Consider the following 21,213-nt stretch of genomic DNA (forward strand, 5'->3'; position numbering starts at 1 on the left):
GAAACACACTGATTTTACACTCATGATGACGGTGAATAGACGATTTTCCTTTATTGTACTTTCTACACTCATTAAAAGATGTATGAGGCATTTCGGTTTTTAAAATATATACCGAGCTTTTCCTTTGAGGAAACCTACAGAAAAGCGTTTGACTTGTCAGGGATATTTTATTCTGTAAGAGCAGAAATTCTTGGCAAGCTTCGAAGAATGGTCATTAAATGTTTCATTTTTTAAAAATTATTAATCTCCCCTCTCAGCTCTCACTCTCTGAAGAGCCCTACTGTCTCTGATTTTCAGCTGAAGAGAATCAAACAAATAATAAAAAAAGAAGAGAGAGACGGTGACACACTGTTCCACTGAGACATTTTATATACAATCTTTTTTGGTACATGGAAATAGAAAACTCTATTTAGACAGAAACAGAGACTTAAATACAAACCCAAACAATTCTTCAGTATAAAACAAACATGAAATTGTTTAACTCTTCACTGAAGCCATACAGTTATTATGCATTATTATCATATCAGTCATGAAATTACATGAAGCTATTAACATTGTTTAAAATGAACAGTACGAATCCAGTGCTCATGCAAATGACTGTATTGTGGGGGTTAAATGTGTATATTGAGTGTGCCTCTAACATGATTTTGCCATATTGATTAATGCATGCCAATAACAGGTAATAAAGCATTGTAATCTGTATGACTTCAGTGAAGTAATCCAGTAACAAGACAGGGGTCAATTCTGATTTGGGTCTTTTAATAAAGGCTCAGTTGTTATATTAAACAGCATTTTAATCATTAATTATAGCTCCTTCCTGACTATCAGTTATGACTCTTTTTGTTGTCTTGGGCCAAAAGTGTGTGCTATCTTACACTTCCTCTTTAAAAGAGTTTTTAAAAAAAGTGAATTGAATCATGTCCTGTTACATAATTTCCTCTAAGGAGAGGTGGCTTGGCTTCTACAGGTGGCAGTGCTGTTGTTAAAGCGCTGGATTAGATTTTTGGCACAGGAAATAGTACAGAGTTCAACCAAGGACACTAAACACAGAAAAACCTCAAGATAAGAATCTATATGCTATGAGAGAAGCTCTGGTTAGCCTTTAAAGTGTTAATTCTCACTGAAATACAATATTTACAGTCTCAGAGATAAAACTGTGATGATTTTGATGCACAATGATTATGGTCATATATAATTTCAGATTTAGATTTAGTCAAAATATAATTAATTACAGAATGTCTGGTGTTGTTTTTTGTGCTTATACAGTACGGTGTGAGAGTTTTAGGCACTTTAGATGTTTAGATTCACACATACAATCCTTTTTAGCCCCTAATTTTTTGTACAGCATGACTCCAAACGTCATCAGAGTCGCAAAGAGCTAGCTCAAAGGAGTCCTGGAATAGAAGGTATAGCCTCCACAGAACTCTGATTTCAACATCATGGAGCCGTTTTGAGATTACATAAAGAAGCAAATACAAGTGAGATCTGCCTAAATGCACAGAAGAACTGTAGCAGGTTCCCCAAGGTGCTTGGAACAGCATATCTGCCAAGTAAATTAAAAAAAACTGTGTGCAACCAGGTGGTCTGAAGCTGATTTAAAGGCAAAAGTTGGTCACACCAAATACTGATTTGATTCAGAATTTTTCTGTTTATGATACTTTGTGTGAATTTGATCAATAAGTATAAAACATTCATGGAATTATGTTTGCATCCTCACTTCAGTTTTGTGCCTAAAACCTTCACACAGATCTGTATATACTATGTATTTTCATTTTCTTGGCACAGTTACTGTATGTGATTTTATATATAAAGGTAAGAATTCAACATTGGGATGTGTGAGGAAAAGGTGGCAGTGCTGCTGCAGTGTATCGAGGACTGATCTGCACTATATAAAGCGGACTTTGCAATGCAAGATTGTGGCAGAAGTTGGCAGCTTCCTGTCATTATTTTCGTCGTATTGTTGTACAGTAACTGTACATCTTTCTTACACTTCTTTCAGCAAATGCACAACTTTTGCTATATATCCTATTATACCTTATACAAATTCTAGACCTTCAAAGATTTGTCAGGGTTGTGCATTTCCCATCAGGCATGAGATTTGCTGTGGGGTGTATGATTCGCAGTGGATGATCTGCTGCTATTCTTATTCTGTGGAACACAGCGATTGAAGTGGAACGCATGAGAGCTAGAAAATGAGTCAGAGGAACGCTGAAAGCCCCTGTAGTTTGTATAAATGTTCATAGCTTCGCTGTAGGAATCACCTGAACCCTGCTCAGTGTCAAGTGATGCTCTCACGAATGTAAAATTGGCCCAATTTTTAAAGAAATCAGTTACTACTTTGCAAGCCAAATCCAAACTACGTGAGTCAAAGCAGTTTTTATTTAGTTTTGAGGCATTTCAGGAGTAAAATGAATGTCAGAATGACAAGTCAGGGGTCAGTCATGTCCAAGAAGTCTTTCTCAGGTGGAGGTCCGCCCCGGTACCAGCTACAGGTTGTGTCGGAGCGGCGGATGCAAGCATACTGTCGAGCCTGCTCCCCGTTTAGGCTGTTATCCAGCAGCCAGTCAGTCCACAAGCACTCGTTATCTCCTGTAGACGCACACGGCACTGTGTAGCAGGTGTTGATCTGATGAGAGAAGAATAATTGATTGGTTCATTTATTCATCCACTCATCTCTTTTCCTTAAGTTGATCTCCTCAGTGTTGTGAACAGGAGTTTACTTTTACTGGGTGGTGCAAATACAGTGTTACTATCAGCACTTGATGCTATACAGAAATGTTAATGGGAAAAACAATCACGCTTGAAAACGTCAGTACTGTAATAGAGAGGAGGTTTGAGGCAGAGCAGGAGTAACAGATGAGAGGAGTGACCTTTCTGCCGGACCAGCTGCTGCTTTGTTTTTGTAGTCGGAGCTCGAGGAGACGTCTCAATACCGGCAGATGAGTGTGAGAAAGATAAATATGTATAAACAGAGAACGAACAGTCCTTACTCACTCTGCATTCACAGCCCATCTGGTATCTATAGTTGAGATTCTTCTTTTGCGATAGCGACAAGTTGTCCCAAGACTCCACCAGGTCACACTGGCCAATAGAAATCCTTCCATCACTCCACATACTTCCTGTTTAGTGACATCACAACACCAGCATTTAACTCTACATTCAGCAAAACCTGTATAAAAACTCCTAATAACATTTCAGAAATGTTTGCAGCTGGTGCTTGTATAAATAGTTCAATGTACTTTGCTGCTTTCCCTTAAGGAGTTAAATAAATGTGGCTGCTTTTGCTAGACAGACAAGCAGTTATCAATCTTCTATTTCTCAGCCTGAAGGTGAATAGTTTTCCGCCAAAAGCGGAGCAATTTATGACAAGAGAATCCTCCCACAGTCACTCCACTGTAGATTCCCACTGGCAGCAACACTGATGTACCAATTGTTGCGTTAGAAAGTGCAATATAAAGAACACTTCTAGCGTACTGTACCTGAGAGCAGATACCCTGCTTTATTGTTGGAGTCCAATTTGACTCCACACAGTGAGGAGAAGACTGGAGTGTACACATACTGGATATCCTTGGCTTTGTCAAAGCCTTTGAACATCTGGACACAGAGACATGCAGCACAAAGAGATCAGGAAACAAACAGATGTAATGTCATGTATGCAGCAACACAGTAGAGAAGAATGACAGAGGAAGATACCAGTAAGGGGTTTCATTATCAACGTAAAGCCAACTCAAAAATAGGCACCTGTTAAATCTCTTTTAAAAAAAGACCTCCGGATCATTTAATTATTAACACCTTGACAACAAGTGGAAATGGACATTAGCTTGCATTTGGGCTGTTTAAAATAGATTTTTCCCCACCTTTAAAACATTTTTTGGGCAGTAAAGGTTTGACAGTTGACAGATATTGAACTGGGGATGTTGAAGTGCCTTTGCATATTTAAAAGGCCTGGACTGCCTGTTTGTGAGGCCAGTTCTAATTTGTTTGCCCTTCCTGACTGATTATATGCAGCCATCGTCCACATAACTCAGACAGCAGCACACGCGGTAACAGTGATGTATGTATGCGCCAGCAGCAGCTGTTACCACTGCCCAGATAGCTCACCTTGATCATTTTGATTTCGTACTGGATCATCTTCATGTAAGGTGAGGAGCTGTTGCTAGGCGACACAATCTTCTCACCAGAGATCTTCGCCCTTATCACTGTTATAGGAAGAAAAACAGAAAGAAAGGAGGATTAAGATTGATTGAATTGGGGAATAAATACAGGAGGCAAGATAAGAAACTGATTCACATGTCGGAGACAATGAGAAACCTTCTGAATTATGCTTCTTCCTGCTACAGATAGATAGATAGATTTAGAGATTTCTTTCCGTATCCCTCCCTCTCCCCCCTTTTCTATCGTTTTTTTGCCTGTCACTCGTCTTTCTCCCCACACAGACAGTGTTGCAGTCCCTCGCAGTAGTGATACAGGATGTGTCCCTCCTCTCCTCTGGGAGGAAAATCAAAACCCACATGGAATAACAAGTAGCTCTCTGCTTGCTCACTCCGATTAACCAACTCCACACACACAGCATATAAGTACAGTATACACTCTACCACACGCGCACACACAGAGCACATTTTAATTATACACCCTCTCAAAATATTCATGATAATAAAAATATTGTTAATCTTGTCGGTTTTACTCAACCAGACAACAACATTCAGCCCACGCTGTGCCGAACCGCACCGTGACATTATAGGCTTTACTGCTGTTTTTCCCATCTACCAAACTATAATTTTTGACTCCTGCATGATTTATACCAGCAACTGACAAGCTAATTTCACTGTCAAACATTTCCTTCGCTTTAGTAAGACTGTGTTAGCTAAAATGAATCAAACATAATTGAGTTTACAGTTATAGCTCACAGGTTAATCTCCCATTAGATAGCAGTGGCTGACAACTGCATTAACTGTGCAGCAAAATGAAAAGCAGAAGCAAACAGGAAAATGATGGAAAAGATGCATAACTAACAGCGAGTGTCCAATCATAGGCTGGCAACTGTAACTAGGCGCAACAGGCCTGTCACAATTTATTTTTCTGCATGTTAACATTGCATGTGTGGGGCTAGGTGATAAAACACATGTTTAGAGTGTCTTTTTTTCTCTTTAAATGAGCTGCAAGCATTGGCATGTCTGGCTAAGTAGATTACGAGTCAGCTGTAACACTTTTCACTCTGCATTATTTGGCATGAGAGTGAGATTTCAGGTCATGTTGTGTTTTTTAAAGAAAATATCCGGTTCATGACTAATACTTGTACATATGACGGCTGATCCTGCCGTTTATATTTTGGGATGTTTACACTCTAGCTTGTCATGTGAGATGGCACTATATTCACCAAACACTGGTTTTCTGGATTTCTTACACTGAATATCTTTATTCTTTTTAACATAAAAATGGGTCTATACTATAAACAAATCATAAATGTCCTGCATTAGTGATAATGCAGCATTTATTTTCCTTTAACATTTAGCTTCAAACTCAGTCGTTCAGCAGATAATTCATGCAGGATTCAAAAGTGAGCTTAGAACCTTTTTGCAGAGTTCTTATTTTAAAATGAGACAGCTGGAAACATTAAAAAGTTAGCTTGAGAGAGTGTTTTTTTAACCAACTCATTAGGTTGGAATTTATAGGTTCTTACACTTGCAGCTATTGAATAAAAAAAAACATGAAATAAAATGTAATTTCATCCAACAAAATCAGCAAACACTATAGGTAGAAATGACAAGGCTTCGTTTGTCTTTCACCGAATTAAATTTAACACCGATAGTTCAATATAATTTAATTTTAGGTGATATCTTCCTAAATTATGACTGTATCCAATGTTGTGTAGACATTATCACAGCTACATAAATATCTTTCCCCGTCGTCCACAACTTTCTCTGTAAAAGAGAGAAAGCAGCCCTCTGTAAATGAGCGAAGATGGAGAAAAGAGACGGGAAGAAGCAGCCAGCCAGAAGGAGATCAAGTAACCTTGGTAAAAGAAAGAGAAAAGCAACAGTATTGCAGAGAGGGAGAGAAAGAGTGAACCTCACCCTCACACACAGCTAAGCAAACCACCCCCTTGTTTTTCCTTTTCGCTCATCACATAACTACGCCACGGTTTTGTGTGCCTGTAAGAGGAGGAGGAGGAGCTCAGCGTGTTCTGTGAAATTGGCTCAGGAGAAATAGAGACCTTTTTTTTTTTCTTGGTAAACGTGCAAGAAGATAGAAAGGCGGGCAGACAAACAAACATATGTGAAGTTGTGTGGAGTGTTGCAGTTTAATCAGAGTGCGTAGCATCGCCTGCAGCAAGAGAGCTGGTCGAGGGACTTTGTAGAAAATGTCAAGGAATGCGGTTCTAGATGTCTCTTCACTATAACTTTAATACACTTCATTCTTAAACTGCATAATTCATAGCCGGGAGCTTAAATCAAGTGTGGAACGGCACTGAAGACATTACAGCAGCATCTTTCAACAGATTAATGGAACACTGCTACAGCAGATAAGGCGATGATCTTCACATTATCAGATGGAATAAAATAAAGGATAAACTACAGAGAAAACAGCCTCCTGACTTGTGAAATAAGGAACACAATGTGAGAAACTATAAGAGTAAAAGTAGTAAGCATGTGCACTATAATACCACACAATACACTGTCTGACCTGACAAGGACACACCTGCCTACAAACTCACCTGCAAGCTCACAGCAGCTGCAGCCTGAAAATGTCTGCAACGAATCCGAGTTCAGTTTGATTAATTGTTTAGCATGTTTTCAGTGTCATGGATAAATCTGCATTACTCTTTGTTGAAAGTAATTAATGAGGTTTTGTCAAAGCTGGAGCCATAGAATAGTTTACTTTAATGACTACTACCAATTTGTGTAACCTTGCACTGTACTATATTTGAGTGAAATTAAAGTTGTACTTTTTGCTCCCATACAGGTATTTCACAGCTAAAATGTTGTACTTACTTTGCGAAATGAGCTTTATACCCCTAAAACAGACTCTCTCTTCTCAAAATCTTTAAAAAAATCAAGTACTACAAATATGATTCTAGGTGGTTTAAAAGTCTGATCACACCCAATCTACTATATCGCCCACTGCGCATTGAAATACTATCCAAAGCTCAGTATATCAATAAGTAACAGTGTAAGGGGAGTAAGATAGGAAAATGAAAGTAAAATTGTGCATGTAAGACGACACTGTCAGTTAACTACAGAGAATTATTTTATTGCAGACACAAAAAATCCAATAACCATGTATCAGCCAATATTATTGAAGATCTCAAGTTTTATTACTCTTGTTCTATTGGTAATGCAGTATCTTTGCACCATTTTATTTTTACTTATTTATGCATAGACAGAAACAAGTGTCTGAATACATTTTCCACCACTGATCCAGTAACATACAAGTAATGTTTTTACAGGCCGAAATCACGTCCATTATTGAACACTGTAACATCACCACCTCCTCAGCTGTGATTACACCACTAACTATGACTGTCATTCCCACTAGGCTGAAATACTACACTGTACCGGTGATGACTGTCATTTTTATTGCCCTATTTTTTTTTTCGGTTGGACTCTTTGATCTGCACTTCCTTTGGCAAGAAGAAACATATCTCAAAGTAGATGGAGTTCTTTGTCAAATTAGCCATTCCACTTAAATCTCCCCTCATGAGCTGAATAATAGGCCTATGTGGCTTATTATATAAGTAATACACCACGGCATAACAGTGCTGTGTGTCAAGATCAAACAGTTGGCATTGTGAGCTTTGGCCATATATCAGTCTAAGGACAGAAGCTGCTATCGCTAATTAGTCAGGAACGGTAAAGTCATTTTTCATTACAGCCGACTGGTGGTTTTAATCATTTAGTGAGAAAATGTGTGCCCTCACCAGATAAAACTGACACAAATCCGGGTTGGATCGCCTTCCTGACATAATAGTTTCTGGGCAAAGAGCTCATCTACTCTGACAGCACTGTCTCCATTGGCATTTGTTGTAAAGGTTACGTGTTCATGTTAATAACCGAAAAGCAAAATCTTCCAAGTTTCACCCTATTCTTTTGGCCCAGATTCTTTGAAATATTTACCCAATCCACCCCCACATATAGCCATCTTTAAATTGCGCAGCCTCGGTTACGTCTCATTTCAGCTCCTGCAGCTGTGTTATAAACGGGGATAAGGAGAGACACGGCTGCAGAGTGAAAGTGGCTGTGCATCTGCCCCTACGGCTGCATAACCAAAGAGAAATATTGCAAACTTGTACCATGAGAACTGATGTTGTAAGTAACTTCCCCCTCCCAGATGAATCGGCACCCTTGTCATGCTCACAAAGCTGGACTGTCAGTGGGCTTTCACACTGATATTGTTAGTATGCAGCCCATTAGACCAAGCCTATAGACATGGAAATGAAGTGGGGAGAGAGAGGGAAAGAAAGCGAGAGATGGAGTAGGCTGTGTTGGCACGGTTTGGCCTCCGTCAAACAAGCACACACTCACACACACACACACAATATCAAATACACAAACATGGCCAGGGAATCATCCAAGGTTTGTCCAGATGGGATATTAGTCAGATGTAGCCTACAGCTTTATTCAAAGAGCTCATCTACTCTGACAGCATTGTCAGGTCAACTAAAGTCCACCACCAGCGTATGCCTAGAAAACAGCCAGGACAGTGTAGCCACAGAATGAACAGTTCTTGTGCTAAAGGAGGGATTTTCCTTGTTTGTTATTCATGGGTCCAGAAACTTGTGTCCTACCTGAAAAGGAACCACTGACTTTAACTATTCAGAGATGGACTCATGCATTTAAAACTAAAAACAGACCTGAGCCCTGAAGCAGGCCCAGCGGGAAATTACAAAAGATCCTGAGGTCAGCAGCACCACCTTAGTTACTGCTGAGACTGTCAAGCTTTCTGTTCATGTGCGGAACGCAGATATTTACCACTCAAAATGGGTCACTGACTTCTCTGATTCTATCCAAGAATCACTGATTTTGAAAGCTTATTTTCTCATCATTTGTAAGCTAGCAAAATATTGTCACCAATGTTTTAGGAGATATTATGCGACAATTTCTCAGCTCATCTTACAGGAAAAGATACTTGGACAAGCAAATACATGTACGAGAACGTTACGCTGTGTTTGTTAGAGTTTCAGCTTCCCTAACATTGGACAGAGCTGCCAACTTTACACTGAAACTACACTAGAAACTGACTCCTAATAAATATTACATTACCCTAAAGGGGCCTTTTTCTAAAATCACACACAACCTCACAAATGATGTTCATCGTTTGACATAATGCTGCTTTGGCATTACTACTGTAGCTCTCTTTATGCTTATGACACACTTTGGTGTTTTAATTTTTGGATATAATAAATACAAGCAGTATTACACCATGCGATACACCTGCTGTGATCAGTTCTGGCTGCTAAACTAAGATAATCGCTGTTCAGGGACCATTGATTGGAATCGATTTTGTTTCAGTCCAGAGGTCTCCCTGTGCAGGAATGTTTTCTTAATCCTGTTCCTGCCCTTGTTCCACTCCATGCATCTGCAAACATGCTGATCATTCATACCAGCAAAGTAGAGTTTGATTGATTTTGTGTCTTCTCCTGTCCCACAGGGGAAATACAGTGCTTTACCGTGTAGTATTTATAAAGCTGCTGATAAAAACATAATGAAATCAGGCTTCATTTAGGCCCACATTCATATGGATTGCAGTTATAGGTGTGTATTTCGTACAGTTCTCACTAATAGGCTATCTTGCAGGTAGAAGTGCTTTATCTTTGAAGGACAGCTCATTGACTGTTGATTTAAACTTTTGCAAAATTCTTGCATCTAACAAAGTCCCGTTCATTTCCATCTCTGTCATAAATAAATATGCCTGAGTTGCCTTGCTTAGTTTTTTCTATTTGTAAGAAAAGAAAAGCTGCTTTATTCTTCTGTTTAATGTCATTTCTTGACTCTATCCTCGTGGTTAGCATTAAATCCCACGACATGCAGTTTTGTTTTTTTCCACCGCCCCCTCCATCCTGCAACAAAGTTAAAACTGCCCAGTCCTGTGAGATTTGTGTTGGAATCGTGCAGGACCTGTGGGATAACGATCCCAGTGCGGTCCATTAGTCCAAAGCTTTAAACAAGACACAAGTTGAGAAAAAGTGCCATGCGTGCTGATGAGCTTCAGTAATTTGTTATATGTTTGTTTCAGTAACTTACACGAGGCTTGCTTTAAAAAATAGGAAGCTTTAGTTGTTGCTGTTAAACTGGTTTTGGGTTGTTGTGACACCCAAGGAATCTTGGGGAAACCTGTGGTCACAAAATTGGACCTCATGTCATACCATCGAAGACCAGAAAGTCTAACTGCAGACTTTGTTCAGGTCAGCTGTTTTCCTTTTTAGTTGCAATTTTGCATAAATACTTCATAATGTTGATTTACAGAAAACAAATGAATCATACTTCCAGGATCTCCATCTCAGTCATGGAGGGCACACTTCATATGTGAAACGCTGTCCTAAAAACACTGCCCCAAATACTCTCATTGTGTTCTCATAACCCAGATCTAATTGGGTTTTAGACCTGCAGGTTTTAAAAGCAGCTCTCAGCTTCCATTTCATACTGACTATTTTCTGAGACGCATTTTGAAAGCACTTTTAAGGAGCTGACCCTCTAAACCTGAAGGAAGATGCCGACCAATTAGAAAACAAGACTGAAATAAAAGCGGTTCCTCCTTTTCTCTCGCTCTCTCCTCTGCTGGAGTGTAACCTTTGACAGCAGCACATACTCCAGCTTTCCACACTCTGCAGCCAAGTACTCAAAGTCAGAGCAGAGTGTTGGTTTTGGCCTGTGCTTAGACAAGAAAGAACTGGATGATGGGGGGGCGTCGGACAGAGAGACAGGCAGACAGCCCGACAGACAGACAGACAGACAGATAGAAAGTAGGCCGAGGCCGCTCAGCACTGGCTGTTTTTTCATGGTTTGTTTTCATGCTATTGAGAGCAAAGAGGATGCAAAATTTTACCACAAAAACAGATAGAAGGCAGGAAAAAGAGGCCAGTAAGAGAGCAGCTATGTAGGTCTCATGAATATGGTTCACTGATTTAGAAATACTGACAGACAGATTCGCATGTCCAAATTACTAGTGACTCTACTACCATGGTCATATTTATGTAACCTCCTATGCAAAGCTTGAGGGTCAAGTTTCTCTGAATACAAATAGTCATTTCTATGACAGTAACTGGAAGAAGCCACAATAGAAATTCTGTGACGATAAAGTTTCTCTCCCTACAACTTATAATTTCTGTGAATAAAAAAAAAACACAACTGTAAACCTCTCTGTTGTTCAAACAGCTCAGCCCTGAAGCTCTATTGATTGCCCTTCTCACACTGAGTTTACACTGTTGGATGGATTTTTCTTCCTCCTCTTTGAGAATCTAAATAAGTGGATCGAATCGTGAATCAGTTGGTTAAGATGTAAGGGCATTTGCCACATTTCTAAATCATTTGGGTTATTGCATGCACCCTCTAAAGAACTTCAAATCTGTTTTCTGCCATTACTAAACACACCAGCTTTTATATTCTCTAGTTCAGCATTTATGTAGGTTTGACACAAACTTAACTAATTAGTCTCTGGTCAATAACTCACCAATCTCAGCGCTGCAGAAGAGCTGCTGTGGGTGTGCTGGGTAGCAGCTACATCCGTCCACCACTTCCTCCATGCCTGCACCAAGCAAAAGGAGCACCCAGAGCCCCAGACGCACACTCCGCTCCTGGGACACAGCCATGATGACTCTGGCTGCCTCTGACCGCTCCGCCACTTGATCAACGCTCGGCAACCTCTTCTGATCCCGTTAAGTTCCCCTGGAAACAAGTCAGGCTGGCAGACAGCGAGGGGGGCGGGCGGCGAATTGGACAGTAGGGTCGAGGTAGCGAGATGAGCTCTGCTGAGCTGAAAGGCAGCTGTGGATAGAAATGTTTTCATAAGTTTAAAGTGCACTACTGAAATGAAGCTGCAGCAAACAAGTTAGGTTGGAAGGAAGGCTGCTGCTACTGTTGCTGCAGCCACTGCTCTCTTTTCTCTTCTGCCTCTCCCTCTCTCTCCCTCTCTCTCCCTCTCTGTAGACAACACACAGAGAAACTTACAATAGTTGGATCCCCTCACACTCTGGTCTTGAATGCTGAGAGGGTCGCACACAGGGAGCCTCTTATGTGCTCAACAATTTAGGGACAGCCTCCTCAAACCCTGAAAAAAAAAGAAGAAACTGCCATCCTTTGCCTCTTCTTCTTCTGCCCTCTTTTGATGTCCTCCGTCTCCTCTTTTAGGCTGCCGCAGGTCTCAGTGAATCAAATCAGTTTGGGAGCTTTATTTTTAGTTAGTTAAGTTCAAGTTTAGTGTTAGATCTTGTTTCCAGATCTACCAGGAAATTTTGACATGATTTTCAGAGGACGAATCTTACAGACTTTTATTTCGAGCATCTCCATGATCTTGACATTGTAGGTTTTTATTTAAATGTCTTAACTATTAGATGGATTGCAATAACAATTAATTATAAAGGATGAATTTATGATGAATGATAAGTTCAATATCTTTCGTCTATAAAAGAAACTTTGTTTTGTCCTTTACTTTGGTATTTGAGCATGTAAAAGTAATGACTGTTTCTTCTTCCTCAGCTGTACTTTGTGTTCAGTGGTAATCAACAAATGATAAAATGCTGAACTAACATGGTAATAGGAATAACATTGCCATTCTGAGCATGCTGCAGTTCTATAAGCACAAATTTAAGGTATCCATGAAAATTGCTTTAGGTAATATTAACCCTCCTGTTGTCCTCATTTATGGGCACCAAAAAATATTGTTTCCTTGTCTGAAAAAAATCCAAAAATTCAGCAAAAAATTCCTCAAATTTCTGAAAATTTGCAAAACCTTCATGAAGAAAATTCCAATAATTCCTTAAGAGTTTCCCTTAAAAGTTTTATTTTAAAGAAAATCCCCCAAATTTGGCAAGAAAATTGTTGTAAAAATGTTCAAAAAATGAGTAAAAATCTTCCAAAAAAAATCCTAAAAATATCCAGCAAATTTCGCTAGATTTTGGATGATTTTTTGGGGGGGAAATATTCTGAAGAAACATTTTTAACATGCCTTTTTTTTCCACCAAAAAACTTTCAAAGATTTCCCAAAAATGTTGAAAATGTGGACATCAGAAGTTTCACTGTGAAGACATTTTAAAACTTTAAAACGGGTCAATTTTGACCCGCAGGACAACACAAGAGTTAAAAAATAAATAGCAAGTGCAACGTTATTGTCAGATATGTTCAACTATCATAAACTAGTATGGGAATGGTTCTCAAAAACCATTTCAATAGTGCTTTACGTTGTGATATTATTGAGTTACCCTTCACAAATCCACAGTCAGCCAACATGTTGTGTATACACACATCAGAAAAAGAAAAACTTGCATAAATATTTAATTTGTATAAGTACTTCTATACATGTAGATACCTTTTTCGAAGTTTGATCACATTCTGATAACTGTGTACTGTTGTACGATGTTTTCCCATTGGACACTTTGGCCAGCGTTACCCAAGCAGTAGTTCGCCGTACACGTAAATGTCTGGAAGCCAACGGCCACCACTTTGAGCACCTCTTGTCATTGTAGAAGACAAAGGTAACTTGTATTATTCTTGTGATGTCTGAATAAATTTGGTATTGAAATATTTGTGCAAGTTTTTCTTTTCCTGATGTGTGTATACATTATTATTATCCCCCGCCTCCACGAAGTGGAAGAGGGGGATATAGGTTTGGCCTCCGTCCGTCCGTCCGTCCTTGCTTCCGTGCGTCCGTCCGTCTGTCCGTCCGTCCGTCCGAGATGAAGGGGACAGCTTGTCTCGGAAACTATTACAGCTAGGATTACAAAATTTAGAGTGTAGCTTCACACCATGGACACCTTGATCAAGTTCGAAAATGAGACCTGTGCGATAATATTTAACAGAGTTATGGCCCTTGATCACTATTTTGGATATAGACTCATAGACATCACATGTGGCGGGGGATATTGATGACCATGTCGTCTTGTTTTGGCTGACTCTATATCTGTTTCCCTGCTTTAACTCAGCGTTTGTTTAAATACACTTTGAACAAAAATTACTTTCTTTACAGGTCATTGAGGACTGCAGTCTTATAAAAGAAAGCACATAAAGAACTACAGGCACATCCTCTGCCGAGACCAATGTCCTATTTTGTGTTTTTAATTAAAGTGATTTTGGATCCACACCAAAATTTAAGAGGCTCTTCTTCCTTTGCCAGCGCTCCACCTCTCCAGCAAGTTTCATAAAATTCGGCCTGGCAACTTCTGTGTAACCTCAAACCTCACAAACAGACCAACAATGATGATATAACTCAGAGAACTTACAATTTGAGACTTGTTTATGCGAATAGTTTATTACCTCCAGACAAATGCAGTCAGTCATTGACAATAGTTAGTGTTAAAAAGCCTCTCATTTTTCACCACAGGGTTTTTCCAGTGTGTCATTGTGGGAAAACAGCTGTTGTCACTGTGTACTCTTCATCATTACTCATCCTTTAATTGTGTTTTTTGCTTTGCAGATTACAACGCCAAGTTTCCCAGTAGTGGTAAAGATCGGACATGCCCACTCTGGAATGGGAAAGGTAACCAGTTTCATCATTCCTTACTAACTTAAATCTAATAGGTGGATCAGTCCCTTAAACGTTTTGTGAAATTAGCGACCATTCTAGCTGCTGCTTTGAGCAAATGAAAGTTTTTGTCAAATGGAAGACAAATGAAGAAAATAATTGCACGCTGGTGTTCTGCTGCTGCTCATCAATTGACAGGTTGCCATTGGGAAGTGTTTTAAAGTCTCTTTCTGCTCTTAGACTCACTTGAACAGTGACCTAAAATATCATCATGGCAGAACCTCATCGTTTGTACTGTACAGTGCTTCCTCTGATATCCTTTCTCCATCCCCTGTCTTCATCTTGCTTTGATGATCAGTTTCTTCCTATCTTGACTGCAGCTCATCTTTTTTAAATCTGCTCTCTCTGAGTCCTCCTTTTCTCCTCTCGTTGGACTATTATTGATTGACCACTCTGTTAATATTTTTTGGGTGAAATGGGAGTAAAGTGTTGCTATCGCTCGTTCCTCATCGATCCACCGCACATCATTCCCCTGAATGACTCAATCAGATACTGAGTAATCATCCACTAGGAGTCAATTTAGCACCAATACAATACTTTTCTTACCTTTATTTATTTATTATTTATGTATTTCTGTTGGGTTAATGAGGCTAAATAACCTCCGTACCTGCACGGTTGGATAATTTTAACCCATTTTTATGTCACTGCCACGTCCACTCATTGCTCGGTAAAGATAGTAGTTTTTAGGCACCTTTTGTATTCACAATTTGTCAAACAAATGATGTATTTTGCTGCAGTAATAAGCAACCTGCTAGCTTAGTTTAGCACAAAGACTGGAAACATGGGGAAACAGCTTGGCATGTTCTAGTCTTATGTAGTTTGGCTTTGTCCATATTTAAAACAACAAAATATCATGAGAACCTTAAAAGTGGTAATGGATGGATTTCTTTTCTGTTTACCCCTCTTCCAGTCCTTATGCCAAGATACCCTTTAATACTCATCTGTTTTTCACTGAAACAGACTAAAAGCTTAGAAGCATTTTCTTTGTTGGACTCCTTTGGAGAAACACATAGTGCTTTGACTTATTTGTCCCCATGTAGACGACAGAAAGCGGTTTATTGTGTACGCCCACATCTTGCAAGATAAAGAGCCATTGCTGTTGTTTCTGCTATTGTTGCTGTGGAACTGGTATCTTTAATTGATTTGTACCATTTTAATTGTGAAGCTTTGTGCCAGTGAGTGTTAAAGGGTTAACTGTCTCTCGGCTCTATAGGCTCCGTTTAAATTCAAGACACCAAACTCTCAGCAAGGAAACACACATCGAATCACCATTTTAATCGATAAGAAAATGGATAATGAAAAATCGCACATCCTGCATCTTGAAAGAGACATTTATGTTATATTAAAAATGTGTAGCTTTTTCCCTATGAAAAAGCTACACATTTTGCAAAAGAACTAAACAGTTACATGAAGAAAAGTCTGTGAGTCTGGCTGCATCATTCAGCACTGCTTTAAATAGCTGTTGTTTTTACATGTTATTTCTCTGTAGGTCAAGGTGGATAATGTCAGCGACTTCCAGGACATTGCCAGTGTGGTGGCCATCACTCAGACCTACTGCACCACAGAGCCATTTGTTGACGCCAAATACGACATCAGGGTCCAGAAGATTGGCGCTGACTACAAAGCTTACATGTAAGTGTGCGTACTTGTTTAGGAGTTGGGTTGTGTGAAGACTTTTAGGTTAATTTAAACACTAGACGCTTGTGCTCCAAACAAGAAAGATGCGCACTCAGTGAAGGCCCTAGAATCACTGACCTATCACTGTACACACCAGTGATCAATGATTCCTAACACATCTCTGGGAGTCATCAGGTGGAAACCTCCCTGCAACGGTGTTTCATCTATTTAGTTCTACAACACCTCCAGGAGGCTAGGCGGTGAGCTCTGGTGTCCTAGATTCACCCCCTCTGGTGCCACTTCACACTGCTCCTACTCAATCCAAACAGCACTGCCACGTTCAACTGACCCAGGCCCGTTTAGGAGATGTTCCAGGTGGTGACCAATGCCGATGCTACCAGTTAGCTAGTGCAAGATGCTGAATACTATACATATAGATTCTCCAAACCTGCTCGTGCTAACTCTAAATGCCAATGCTAGCTGCAAGACTATTACCATGTCCAAAGCCAACTTGGCACTGACAAAGAATCTACACTTCCTCTTCCTGATCTCTGCCTACTGGGAGAGGGAAAAGAAAGCGAGGAAAGCAGAGTGAAGGAGAGGGCTTGTCCTCTGCCTCCCTCTACTCTCTCACCGCCTCTATTAAACCCCCAACTATTATTATTTCTCCTAATCCATATCCATTGATAAAGTCGAGCAGCCTCATCTGCTATGTCCCTCACCGTCTTCCTCAGACTCTGCCCCTGCACTCCCAGCTCTCTCAAAAGTGAAACAGTTGACCCTACAACAAAACCCTTACACCCCACTTCAACTGGGCAAACTCTGGTTTTCCATCCCCTCTGCTCAGCTCCATCTTTAAGTCTGCATATCTACCCTTCTTCCTCTCATAAGTGGCCTCCACTGAATTTTCCCACGGGACTGTTAACTCAATGAAATACACTGTCTTTTCACTCACAGACCACAAAACAATGTCTGACCTCATATTAGTACACAGTATTTCTTGGAGAACAGCAACCTTTCCTCCTGAATCTACCTGCATTTCCCCTGCCTCCTTCCTGACTTAAGGCCCCTATCCTTCACCACTAACCTCTCTTTTCAAGAATCTCCAGAATTCACCTGCTTTCTCCTCTCTTCAAGTCCTGCAGCTAAGCTTCTCAGCACCCAATTATGCCGCCATGTATACCGACATAATGCGTAACATATATCATGTGTGTGCATGTGGCTGCTGTAGTGTGTGTACATTAAATTCTGAGCATTGGTTGTCCAGGGCACAGTGATATTGGTTTAAAGAGCCTTTTAACAATGCCTGCAGTTTAGCACACCTTTTCATTCAGTGTAAACCTGCACTATTACTGTAAAACAAAGAGCATATGGCATCTGGGCTATTTATCAGGGAGCTAATAAGCCTGATATCCTGCAGCTGTGCTCGCCGCCTGACTACACAGGCTCTTGACTGAAGCTGAAACCATAGCCCTGCTGCTACAAGGCTCTCTTCTTCTGTCTGCCTTTAATTGCCCGTATTCATAATTTCTGAAGAGAAGGGTCGCGCCGTCTATAGTAATTTAATACACAATTTCCTCTTCTTTTCCAGGCGAACATCCATCTCTGGTAATTGGAAAAGCAACACCGGATCTGCCATGTTGGAACAAGTAGCCATGACTGACAAGTGAGCACTGAATCCACATTAATGATGCTCAGACTGCCCTGGTGTCACACACGTCGCTCCGTTATTATGTCACAGTTGGTCACAATGCAGATTCAGTCATCTAAAAGCAGTTCACATGGGTAAACACACAGATGTTTGAAAATCAGTTGATATTTCTGGTGTGGTGTGATGCTCTGCTAAGCATTTATTTCGTCAAAGTTTATATTTATCTTTGTACGGATAGAAAGAGATTTAATTGAGCTGCTGTGCCTTCTGGTTGTGATAACACAGGTTTTCCCTTAAGAGGCTGAGCGAAGGTTGGTTTCATATTGATTTGCTCTACTTATGGAAATTAGGATTAAAGCCTTAACGGCACAGGTGTAGTCATGCATGCTAAAAGGAGTCAAAAAAAAAGACAGCGTGGAGTACAACAACATCTGTGTGGAGCACCTCTGAAACAGCTCAAAATGAAAAAGGTATGAGAAACAGTGCAAAAGCAGTTGTTTTATTTTACTAATGCTGTAGCAAAATGTCCTTGCAGTGAATTTATCATATAACAACCATAACCTTGGTCTCTATGTTGACATAGTCTGGTTTTGACTGCACTCTGTATTGTCTACATTCCTCGCCTGAATGCAGCATGTTGTCTTCATGAAAAAGCTGAATCTGTTTTGTTTGAAGGACAAATGCCACAATAACTTGCATGGTCTTGTTTGACTCCTGGTCAGACCTCTGAGCACAGTCCTGATGTATGAGCTCTGGCCTTTCAGTAAAATATTCACCCTGCATTTCTCTTCTTTATTACTCGGCCGAGGAGACAGAGCCTTGGCGGAATAATATGACAATCGGTATTTGTCTGTCTGTCTGTCTGTCTCACTGTTAGCAACATCACTCAAAAGCAGATTAACGGATTTTGATGAAATTTTTTAGGGAAGGTCAAAAATGAAGCAAGGACCAACTGATTAGTGTTGGAAATGAGCCTATTCTACAAACCAACAGAATATGTGTAAGGCTATTTCTGTCCAGTTCTTTTGATGGAGTCGTCAGGAGACTTCTTCTTAAAATCAAAAGTATTTATTACAGCAAAATTGAATGTGCGATACAGAGCTCTGGGCCTGAATCCCCTAACCGACAACAAGTGTTCAGTCAGTTCGGATGGAATCAGACTGCTAACTGTTCCTGACCCAGTCTTCTCATACTCTAACAGTCTGTATAGCTATCTACCTAGGCTGGCCGCCCCTTCCGATGCTGCGTTGTTCCGCTGTCCTCTGTCACAGCTGATGTTTTGTCATTATCGCTCACGTAGGAATGACTTCACCGCTGCACAGCAAGATTAGAGACTGCACACACAACAAGCTCATGTTCTTTACTGATTGTGGCATATGTCAAAAACTATCTGTACTTTTATTATCAAAAACTGTCTGTACTTTGATTATCAGTCACCTTATGTCTTGATCATTCTTGCATTCAAACACATGAGTAATAAGTAAAGCTGGACTTTTCTTCTTTGTTTCATTACAGTCACACCGTGGTAATGATGCTCTTGACCTTCCTATTCCTCAGAACCAATACAACTCTTTAATATGCAAACTTAGCAAATTATAAAACACACCATTTCCCACATTAGATTTTGGCAGTGATGTGGTTTATAGCCTGGATCCACGGATTTGTTAAAGATTTCAGACGTCGGAAAAGATACAAAACCTGATCAGCCTTGGCAGACTACTGCGCTCTGTGAGTGCTTTTCTAGGCATTCTTTGTTATACTGAGATAAAACACAAATATTGTTGCTTTTATTATTGCTCATCCAGATTTCCACTCAACAAGTAGTCAGATCTCCTAATCTTTTGAACTCTCTGAAGGATAAACAAACCCCACACCAGAAGAATAAGGCAGCATTTGGCACTTTACTAAAGGTCAGATTTGTCAGTCGTTAAATCAACTCACCACCTTAAACCAAAACCAAAAAAGAGTACAACACAGAGACTTTCCAAATGTCAGCTGAAATTATTTGGGCAATCTGACATTGTGAAAAAAAGTAGACTGCCCTGGAGTGGTTACATTATCCTTTAGGTGAATACTGATACATCTACTTGTCCATAGTTTGATTGTGTGCACTCTTCCAGACAGCAAGCCATAAAGACAAACAAGACGGCAACAGCATTATGGGCTGCAGCCGGCTCATCCTGGGGCTGGAGAGGGTCTGCAACAGATTTACTGTCAGGATAAATGCCCTGAAGAGCAGCACTGGAGCTCACATACTGTGCTGAAGTGATGCATAGTCAATGCTATTGATGAATTTGTGTTCAATAATTCAGCTTTTTTCCTCTTCTGTTTGATACAGCAAGGTGAAGTAGTTGCCTCTCCTTCTCAAGTTATTGTACATATTTTTTGTACATTTTCGGCGTTTGTTTGCACCGTTTCAGATTGTTATCCCTAATCAAGATTCACATTGTCACATGCTCATACAGTATGATGTGAACTGCAAAATGACAGTTTTACAAAGCTGTGTTATAACAAGAAGACAATAAAATACAGGGCTATGCAATCATGTGTGTCTTAGGTTTATGCATAAGTGTGTGTGCACATGTCTGTATGTTTATATCAGATTTACATTGTACCTGTGTGCTGCAGCTTAGATGTGCTGTGATTTGGATTTAGATCTTAGATCTGATTAATCCAGTCAAATTGTCACATATTTTTCTCTTTCGCAACAGGTATAAACTGTGGGTTGATACCTGCTCGGAGATCTTTGGAGGGCTGGATATCTGTGCCGTCAAAGCCATCTGTGGAAAAGATGGCAACGACTACATCACTGAGGTGAGAGAAACTGCCAGAAAAAGGACTGTTGACGTGGCCGTACGCTGCCACTATGTCACTAAATTTATTGACTCCTGCCTTTTGTTTGGAAACTTTCACCGCGTTGACATCAGCCTGTGGGAGTTGTGTTGCGTAAGTAATAAGGACTTAGTGGTAAATTTAGCATGTCTGGCCTAATTTACACTGCTCTGGCCTTAGGTTGTCTGGCTCAGAATAAGCTGATTGAACCTAACCTGAATACACATTATGAGTTTGATTACGTCTGTTTTTATGTCTGTCTTGCTCAGCACAGTGCTGTGTCTGGATCCTTTTAAGCTTCACTGTCTCAGTATTAGTCTTCTACTAATTCTTTCCAATTTTTTTTATTTTTTTTTACCATACTGGTTTCATGTTTCCTA

The 21,213-nt window shown here is 40.0% G+C and overlaps 2 protein-coding genes across 2 annotated transcripts in view; one reads left to right on the forward strand and one right to left on the reverse strand.

Moving 5' to 3' along the window:
- Positions 1-21,213, forward strand: part of syn2b (synapsin IIb) — an 86,226-nt gene that overhangs the window by 55,287 nt on the left and 9,726 nt on the right. The window contains exons 6-9 of the mRNA XM_022207558.2: positions 14,626-14,688; positions 16,223-16,365; positions 17,942-18,016; positions 20,713-20,815. Coding sequence (XP_022063250.1) covers positions 14,626-14,688; positions 16,223-16,365; positions 17,942-18,016; positions 20,713-20,815 — 384 coding nt within the window. The remainder of the gene's footprint in view (positions 1-14,625; positions 14,689-16,222; positions 16,366-17,941; positions 18,017-20,712; positions 20,816-21,213) is intronic.
- On the reverse strand, positions 347-12,301 carry LOC110960351 (metalloproteinase inhibitor 4). Its single transcript, XM_022207560.2, has 6 exons — positions 12,165-12,301; positions 11,668-11,981; positions 4,102-4,199; positions 3,480-3,594; positions 2,995-3,119; positions 347-2,626 (listed from the first exon to the last, which is right to left on the reverse strand). Exons 2-6 carry the CDS (start codon positions 11,804-11,806, stop codon positions 2,429-2,431), a joined length of 675 nt encoding a protein of 224 aa, XP_022063252.1. The 5' UTR covers positions 11,807-11,981; positions 12,165-12,301; the 3' UTR covers positions 347-2,428.

Source organism: Acanthochromis polyacanthus, chromosome 5, assembly GCF_021347895.1.
Source record: "Acanthochromis polyacanthus isolate Apoly-LR-REF ecotype Palm Island chromosome 5, KAUST_Apoly_ChrSc, whole genome shotgun sequence".
Classification (NCBI taxonomy): domain Eukaryota; kingdom Metazoa; phylum Chordata; class Actinopteri; family Pomacentridae; genus Acanthochromis; species Acanthochromis polyacanthus.

Coding starts and splice junctions, on each gene's coding strand:
- LOC110960351 (XM_022207560.2), bottom strand. CDS start 11,806: ATGGCTGTGTCCCAGGAGCGGAGTGTGCGTCTGGGGCTCTGGGTGCTC. Junction 4,200..11,667: donor CTTCTGCAGCGCTGAGATTG/GTGAGTTATTGA, acceptor TTCCTATAACAG/TGATAAGGGCGAAGATCTCT. Junction 2,627..2,994: donor AGATGGGCTGTGAATGCAGA/GTGAGTAAGGAC, acceptor TTCTCTCATCAG/ATCAACACCTGCTACACAGT.